This window comes from Camellia sinensis, chromosome 7, assembly GCF_055761805.1.
Source record: "Camellia sinensis isolate YWXY chromosome 7, ASM5576180v1, whole genome shotgun sequence".
Lineage (NCBI taxonomy): Eukaryota > Viridiplantae > Streptophyta > Magnoliopsida > Ericales > Theaceae > Camellia > Camellia sinensis.
In genome coordinates, this window is record NC_138967.1 from 126,431,607 (window position 1) to 126,440,832 (window position 9,226).

General features: G+C 33.7%; 1 protein-coding gene and 1 non-coding gene across 2 annotated transcripts; both read right to left on the reverse strand.

Moving 5' to 3' along the window:
- Nucleotides 1-299: 299 nt before the first annotated feature.
- On the reverse strand, nt 300-4,732 carry LOC114287397 (E3 ubiquitin-protein ligase At1g12760). Its single transcript, XR_014336021.1, has 7 exons — nt 4,184-4,732; nt 3,781-3,861; nt 3,535-3,597; nt 2,976-3,074; nt 2,686-2,888; nt 1,501-1,665; nt 300-830 (listed from the first exon to the last, which is right to left on the reverse strand). It is a non-coding gene; the product is annotated as an E3 ubiquitin-protein ligase At1g12760 (transcript).
- A 2,330-nt stretch (nt 4,733-7,062) lies between these two features.
- Nucleotides 7,063-8,356, reverse strand: LOC114312694 (disease resistance protein At4g27190-like). Its single transcript, XM_028258973.2, has 2 exons — nt 7,540-8,356; nt 7,063-7,481 (listed from the first exon to the last, which is right to left on the reverse strand). The coding sequence occupies exons 1-2, from the start codon at nt 8,354-8,356 to the stop codon at nt 7,063-7,065; spliced, it is 1,236 nt and encodes a 411-aa protein (XP_028114774.2).
- Nucleotides 8,357-9,226: the final 870 nt, after the last annotated feature.

Sequence of the window (9,226 nt, forward strand, 5' to 3'; positions counted from 1 at the left end):
GATGATGGACATTCCTGTGTACCATCAACAAAACTGAGAAGCTGAGTAGCTTTCAGAATATTATGAACTTGATTCTTCCAGATAATGAAATTTGTGGCATCAAGTTTGACAGTGACGAAGGCATTCAGATTTGTAATGAGTAGTGCAAGATTTGAAGGTATAGAAGATGAAGAAGAGGATACAGCAGAAGAGGACAGATGCAGAGACGGCAGGGAAGATGCCATTGATGAATCCTCAAGACCTAATGCTCGCAAGAGATAGGAGCTCTGATACCATAACAGATAGCAGATATTTTGCAGTGAGTAAAACTATTTGTTTTATTATATAGAAGGAATGAATTTACAAGTTACAGGAATGAGTGTATTTATAATCTACACAAACTAACTCTGGTTCAAGCTAACTAATGCATAACAAACTAATTAACTCTAGTTTATTCTGTAACTGCCTAACTACTCTGTTAACTATCTAACTGATCTGTAACTGTCTAACTGAAGCAATGATGTAGCTGTAGTCATGGCTGTTGCAGGTGTAGCTGGAGCTGGGGAAGCTGAAGCTGGGGAAGCTGGATCAGGACTAGAAGCTTCTTGATTATGGCTAGACTCTTTAACACCAAATTTATCAATCCATTGAAGAACTAGCTTTTTTCTTACACTTCCTCGCTACGACTTTGATTGCCGTTCTTCAGTATATTGAACTTGCAGAGAGGACATATAGCATTGATGTACAACCACTTGTCTATGCAGGAGCAGTGAAAATGATGGCGTGAAGGGAATTCATGCAGTTCAGTTCTGTCTTCCGTCTTCATAGGGACAAAGGCAAATGCAACATTCCTGTGATTCATGAGTCGTGTCAAAGGTTAACCGTTGACTTAGTTCATGGAAAGTTGTAAGCTATAAAGAAATCTAGCATTAAGTAATTGAACACACCTATTAACGAGCTTTTTTTTATGGGTTTTGTAAACATGTTGGGGCACATATTAAAAAGCTTAAAAAGATTGTATATTCTGCATAAAAGTGTGCGTCTAATAAAAAATGTACAATACTTTTAAGCCATCTTAACACATGCCATAAAGACACATGTTAACAAACTTCTTCTTTTTATACATAGCATGCAAATGAAATATTAATGACCTGACAATAAACAGGTCCCGAATTCAGTAATGTTTATTATTTATTTTCAGTGATTGAAGATACCAAGGAACAACACAATTTTACAATGATAATTTGCGCCTCTTTTTTTCTTTTTCTTTTTCAGAAGCAATAAAAGAAAGCCAAAAAAAAAAAAAAATCCCATAATGATAAGGGCTATTAGTCATCACACTATATCTACACTATCAAATTAGTGCAGAATCAATCTTCATGTCTGAGGATTGAATGCAAGTCATAACCTTCATGAAAATGATGTAGTCGTAAAAGGGAATGTGGCAAGTTTTTTAGCATGTTTTTTCAGAACTTTCTTAATTTTCATGAAAGAATGTCTTGATTAAATTAGGGAACTTACAGCATTTTCTGGGGAAAGAATATGTTCAATTGGTGAATCAGTATCACATTCTGTAATTATTCCTCTAAAAGATTCTAGAATCTCCTCATTTTGTTTCTCAAAGTCACCAACCCTCCGAAATTTGTATTTGGACAGTCGTTCAATGTCTTCCTTTGTTGCTCCTTCCTATTTTCATACAAAAGTTAATGCCAAGACAAAGAAGAAACATTCAACATTCAGAGTAAAGGTGAGATCAAATAACCAAACAGACATTTGGTAAAGCAATTCTAAGTGCAGACTAGATAGTTGACCATGAACTCTTTTAACTTAGAGAGAGAGAGAGAGAGAATTAACAACCCAAACTCAGATCTCGGTTCTGATCCAATGCTCCTAGCATGATATCTCCTCTTTAGGAACATAGTACAAGGTAGTCAGTGCACTAGTATGTCGAGCAAGCTCCACCACTATAGTCATAGAAAGAAATTTCTACACTCTGTCATGTGTCAGTAATGTTACATTTTCTCACAGACAATGTGCCAATAAATTCCATGATGTCACTCACCCAAAGACATAAGGTGTATTCAAATTGCAAACAAAGTAAGAAGTTTCTGTCCAAACTCAGATAACTATTTTGCAATTGAAAAATCTAGGATTAGAAATATAATATATCAAGTCTTTTATGGAAATAAACACAAAACCGAAGAGACTTCTGTAAATTACCTGATCTGCTACTGCATATAATATTGCAATTATAGATGGAAGACAGCAGCAAACAGCTATACCAATGACACAAGCCACAGCAACACAGATAACAACAAAGAACACATAAAAGCATGAAATTTACAGATCTGTAAGAAACTACAACGAATTAGCCAATAAAAATCGATCAAACATAAAAGCATAAACCTTTTCTTATACCTGATCTACCACGTATCTAATTTCGACTAGATCTAGCACAAAATAGAATTAAAAAAAGAAAAAAAAAATTATGAAATCAGAGATCTAGAGAACAGATTTGATACCTTAAGGCCTGAGGAGCAACGTCCCAACCCAAACGCGACCTTCTGGGACGGCGATCCATGTGCATGTGTGGAAACTCAATCACGCATTCCATCTCCATGTTCTCATTTTTTTTTTTGCCAGAAATAAATATAAGCATGTATAATCTTTCCTGTAAAAAAAAATAAAAATAAACTATAAACGTACATGAAATGCGATGAATTTGAACGGTGATTCAGGTTGGAAAACACCATTGTTGAGCCATCTTTCAGGTCGGAAATCTTTTGCATCATCTCCCCAAATGTAAGGCATCCTCTGCCCATGGCATAGGACATGTAGTAAACACCATCTTCCTTTTTCAGTTTAAATCCATCTGGAAGAATGTCATATGTTTCTGCACACCTCCCATCCTTAAAAAGTACAACTAACAACTGACCAAAATTATAAATCGTTACTATTCTCAAGAATGGGCAAAAGCATCAAGGATATTCGCTTACTTGCGACTTCCACCAGTCAAAAGGCCACTTGGCTGAAATATATCACCATCGAGAGTGACACTTGGGGTGCCAATTTCTCTATTAAAAGCAACCTATGGACTAGTAATTAATGTGAAAATGAGATCAACAAGATCACAAAAAACACATTTATTCAAAATACGTAGTAGTTTAGACACGTACAAGATGACAAATTAATTTGGCCCGACACCAAAAATAAGGTTTAGCTAAGTTAACACTTTTACAGATCAATAGCATAACCTTAAACCATAGTGCATATGTTTCTAAAATGTTTGTCAAAAAATAAATTCATTCATCAATTCTAACTTCTGAGAAAACAAATCCAGCACCACATGCTCTCTGATCCTTTTTTGCAGTGTTCTTTGTGAACTATAGTACATTTAAATCAACATGTAGAATCAATAGTTGCACTCAAATATAACATGACCACAAGCATAGCAGCAAAGCAACAAAAGAAAACATGTCATCTTCAAATGGAAAATATATATTAGAATCATCTACAAAGGCACCCGAGGAAAAAGGATTACTGAAAAAGACTTACCGCCCTCGCTGCATCAATAGTTTTGCAAACAAATGTTGAACCAAATACACATTCCATAACACTCTGCAACACATATAAACTCTCTTTAAAAACAAAATATAACTAACCCAAGCCAAAGTTCTTTTATCCAACCAAAAACAAAATCGCACGCATGTGAATAAGATTTTGGCCCATCCATTGCTGATGAACATGACTTACAATGATATAACATTAAGAAACATTCCAGCACACACAATTGAATTATACCTTTAGTTCTTGATCGTATCCAACCAGAGATAGAACCACTTCTGCATTCCCCTTGCCAACTTGAAAATGTAGGATAATAACCTTCTGACAAACACAAACAAATACGAGAGATACAAAAATATAATGAAAGCCAAATATAGAGACAAACCAATCTAATAGATGACCAAAAATAGATTGAAAAAATTGAAAATAGTTAGATTGAAAAACAAAAAGATCAAAGTGAATGAGATTCTATTGAAAAGAGAGCGGACCAAAAATAACAAGTGAAAGGATTAAAAAAAATAAAATTCGAATGAAGGGAGGCCAGATCGAAGATCTGATGGAGCAATAGAGAGAGAAAGAGAGAGAAAGAGAGAGAGAGAGAGAGAGGACTTGAGGGATGGTAGCGACGGGAGGACCAGACCTAAGGAGGAGCTTCAACAGGTAGAACGCATCCAATGCCATCGCGCTTGAGCTTTTCTTGGAACAGAAAAGCCTATCATTTCATCGGTTGGTTTCCTCTTGCTCCGACTGGATCGGTCTCGATCACGATGATCTTGATCCTTTTTCATTCCTCGGTCTCGTAACCCCGCCGATTTGTGCAACTCAACCGAACCATCTTCCTCTACAAAATCATCAGAATCAAAATCAAGAAAACCAAAAAACCATCAAGAAATTTCAACAAAATCGATGCAAAAATCGATGGATTTAGAATTAGATCTGAACCCTGGTGAATCTCTCAAGGAGCATGAGCAGATAAAGAAAACCCTAGATCTAGGACGGAGATAGAAAACGATAGAGAGAATTGAGAGAGAAAACAAAATGACGGAAAGAGAAATGGGGGCAGAGGGAGACGGAGCACCGTTATAAAGTGAAACACGCGTGTCTTTAATTTCATTTTAGCTCTTGCACAGCGTTTTTCAGAAAAACGTTGTCTAAAAAATGTGGTTATAGGCCAATTTTGTTGTAGTGTAACTAAAATAATATCATAACTAAAGAAGAAAATTGATTATAACTAAAGAAGAAAATAATACAACTACGGATACATATGATCTCATGAATCATAAATAAGAGTATATTGAAATTAGAAACTTATAGAATCTCCTAAATAAGAGTATATTTTCTAGTGTCTACATAGTAACATTTGAGTTCGAATCCCATTTACTATTAAATTTTATAATAGAAATATTAGAAAATCACAATTTAAATATTATAATTCATCAATAATGATGTGGCAAGAAAGTTATGTGTTATATGACTGGATTTGTGATAAATTAAAAATTGACACTTAACAAATTATACCATTATTGTTGATCAAATTGACATAACCCTTTTAGGAGTCTCAAAAGTTTTTCATAGCATAAACGTTAGAACTTTGAAAATTTTCAAGCTAGTGCGTGTATCACAACTCAGTTGGCATTTTCCATTGATACAATATATGGCTTTGTCTACTGTTGAACTTTAATTGTCCAATTTGATGTAATATTTTTCATATATATAATTAATCTTCTATCCATTTACAAAAAATAAATAAATAAAATAAAAATAAAAATAAAAAATATGCAAGCATGTTGGCACAAGTTTTTTGCTAGGTTAATGTACCTGTCAACATAAATTTGAACTATTAATTCGTATTTTTAACATTTAAAATAAAAAAATTTAGATTAATGCTTTGGGGCTTAATCTAAATTTTAGAGCATCTCCAATGCACTAGGCATATAATACTTGTTAGTTAAAATGCCTAGTGTGATTCACTTTTTTCAATTCCAATACACTAGGCATATGATTAGGCATTTTGGCTCAACTCATATTCACTAGCTACATGTAGCTAGCCTTCAACGCTAGGCAAAATGTATTTAATCATTAGGATCATTTCCCTCCATCTTTATTGTTGACGTGGCATTCTATAAAATTAATAGTATTTGGATAAATAGCTAAAATAAAGAGCATGGTTGGAGTAAAAACATAAAACAGTTGATAAGCAAAATAAAGTATATACTTTATAGTAATATTTGGATAGGTAAAATGCCTACTACCGTTGGAGATGCTCTTACTTCATATAGATTATAGGTAGGGAGCTAGGTGCACATTAGTTATGTTTAGTAGCAAATCTAAAAGTAAACCAATTCCTAAAACTTCATTTGGAATACTTGGTGACAAAAAAAAGGATTAATTACTTCATATTTCTCTTCATTTTATAGAGAGAAGGAGAAAAGAGTTTTAAAAATCAAATTTTGTCCCCAAAATGAAAAATATTTAGGAACTAATTTGTGTCCCCAAAATGAAGGGGGAACATTTAGGGACTAATTTTTTTTATCACAAGGATTGTCATTAAAAAATCTTTTCAAAACGTCAAAAAATAGACTTTTAGCATCAAAATTTTAAAAATGTTGTTAATAAATACACTTTAACAGAAAACAATTTGGTGCAAACGATGTTCACTTTTTCACACAAATTTTGGTCAAAAAATGATAGTAATGTATATTTTATTTCTCAACAATAAGACAATATATATAGATACAAGTTATATCCTGTAAATAAGGAAACAAACCTATTCTAAAGGAAACTAAATAAATCAGTTCTATTCTAAAGAAATCTAAACATATCTAGAATCAATTAATCTAAATCTTATATACAGCTCATGCACAGCTCACGTCAACAGTAATTCATCACTAAATGTTTAATTTCATCACTAAACATACAATAATGACACTTTTGACAACTTAAATATTTTGTTCTTAAAATATAATTTTATTCATAATTTTTTGTTTTTAAAATCTTAATTTGTTATAATGATTTCATGCTTGGAATTGTGTGACAAACAATTCGGTGATTTTTTTAAGGATTAACAATTTGGATTTTTATTGAAAAGACCCTAGCACTGTTTCATTGTTTTCCTTTTTCTTTTTTTTTTTCTTTTTTTTTATCAGCATTTTATAATGGATGAAAGCAAATAAAAAAGGGTATTGATAAAGCATACCTTTTCATTAAGCAAAAATTGTGCCTGGTTAGAAGAATTTCCTTCCGATGTCATCTTCTCCACTTTGGGGTAGAAGCTTATGAGCTTGGGTAGATTTTCAAGACACAAATATTCCAACTGACTGAAATGAATTACCTGACTTGAGAGTTCATCTTCATCTTTTTCTTCTTCAATTCCAACTATTGCTTCCATCATCTTGCAACCTATTATTTGTAGTTTTTGGAGTCGTAGAATTCCTCTTGCACAAGATAGGGAGAAGAGATATTTCGACTTACAATCTTGAATTGTTAATACGATTAAATTATTGAAGAATCCTAATGGATTTAGTCCAAAGCGTTCCGCAAAGACCCCTCTTGTAAACCTTCTATTTTCAAGGAAACACCCCCAAATTTACACGGCTTTCCATGAAAAACATATTCCTTACCCATTGATATTTTAAATCTGATCAAGTTTTCAAAGTAGAAGTCCTTGGGCAATAGTATGACATTTGGTATGTGAATCTCTAAAGTGGTTAATTGCGTCAATTTCCCCAACTCATCAAGATCCACTTTGCTTCTTTCCTTCTTGTCTCTTGTGGCCTCCCATGGCTTAAAATCATCGAAAATGTACAATTCTTCCAGGTGAGACAAATTGGATATGACACCTTGTGGAATCTGTGTGAGCTTGTAACAATTTCCCAGATCTAACAACCGAAGATGGGTCAATTCTCTTATCTCTGATGGAAAAACATTGATATTAGAACCTCGAAGGTTAAGTATTTAAAGGTTATTATTTAGCTCCTGCTATGTCTCCCAACTCACAATCATTCAGACATAACATTCTAAGGTTAACCAAATTTGCAAGAGATAATGGAGGCAACACACAAATTCTATTCAATTCTAAAATTGTAAGTTTCTTCATTCCTCTGAAAAACCTATCTGGAACATTAAGCTTGAGGAAAGGATTGATATTCCATTTCAATAGTATGGTCAAGGTGTGGAGTTGTGGACATACCAGATCATCCGGAAGCTCAAGAGTGTTGTCGAACCTTAATGAGATTGCTGAGCAAGAATTGCATGTATCTTCCTTGGCCACTTTTTGACACCATACTTTTCGAATGGCATTATGCATTTTGACGAAGTTTTCATCTTTGCCTTCTAATAACAAACAAGCATCTTTGAGGTGATTGACAGCTGTAAGTACTCGATGGCTTGCTTCTCTTAGTGAATTTGTGTCTTGTCCAAGCAAACTTCTTGCTATGCAGTGTCTTGCCAAGACTTCAATAGAAATCTCATCATCTTCAGGAAAGAAACAACATAGCAAGAAGCATGATTTTACATCACGGGACTCTAACCAATTGTAGCTTAACTTTAAGGAAGCACACACATTTGGGTTGATTCCCGCAATATTCTTTTTTAACTGATCAAGTGCAGATTTCCAAACATGTTTTTCCTTATATTTCAATGCGGCTCCAACAGTAAGTATAATGATCGGCAAGCCTCCACACTCTTTACACACCAAACTGGCTATATCATGGAGTTCAGGAGAGTAAACAGAATTCCCCACTGTCTTCTTGAAGAGGGCCCATGCTTCTTTCTCAGATAATACTGGCATTGGAACATATCTATCAACATGCATCTTTTTCAACACACCTCAGATTCGAGTCGTTATCACAACTTTGTAACAATTGTTTCCATCAATGATAGGAATACCTATTGTCTTCAAGTTCAATTCCTGCCAAATATCATCCAATATAATGAGATTTTTCTTCCCATTGTTCAATCTATTCCACATTTCATTTCCTTTTTCCACTTCATTTCCCCTTTTTAGTTCCAGATTCAACGAATGAGCGAGTTGCCCTTGAATATTGCTCACATTTGCGTCCTGAGAGACAACTGCTGCCACGACTTCATCAAAAAGTCCATTTTGCACTTGTTTGCCAATCTCTTTGACCATCGCCGTCTTACCAACGCCTCCTGTTCCATATACTCCAATCATTTTAACATTGGAATCTTGTAATGCCGACATGATGTTATTGAAAACCGATTCTCGCGACTCAAAATTTGCGTAGTGCGTACTCATTTTCAATCCACTTTTTCTCTCTTTTTTTCCTTTGACCTTTTTTTTTGTTTGTTTTTTTTAAAACGAATATTGAAGAAAAAACTAGCTTGAGATTCGAATTTCAGACGATGAAGCTCCCTCAATCTGTGTCTACAGGTAAAACAAAAAGAGAGATATCAAAGAAGAGAAATTAAAAGTGAAGATAAAATTCTCTCTTTTGCCGATTAGGAAAATAAAAAACAAAAAAGAAATTAACATTAACTAAGTAGAAAAATAAAATGGATGGGATTGCTGTTGTGCTTAATCTATAGGAAAATAAAAATCGAAAAAGAAATTAACATTAACTAAGTAGAAAAATAAAATGGATAGGGTTATTGTTATACTTAATCTATTTTGATTATCCGAATTATTCATATTATAGGATGTATCAAACATATTATTCTTAAC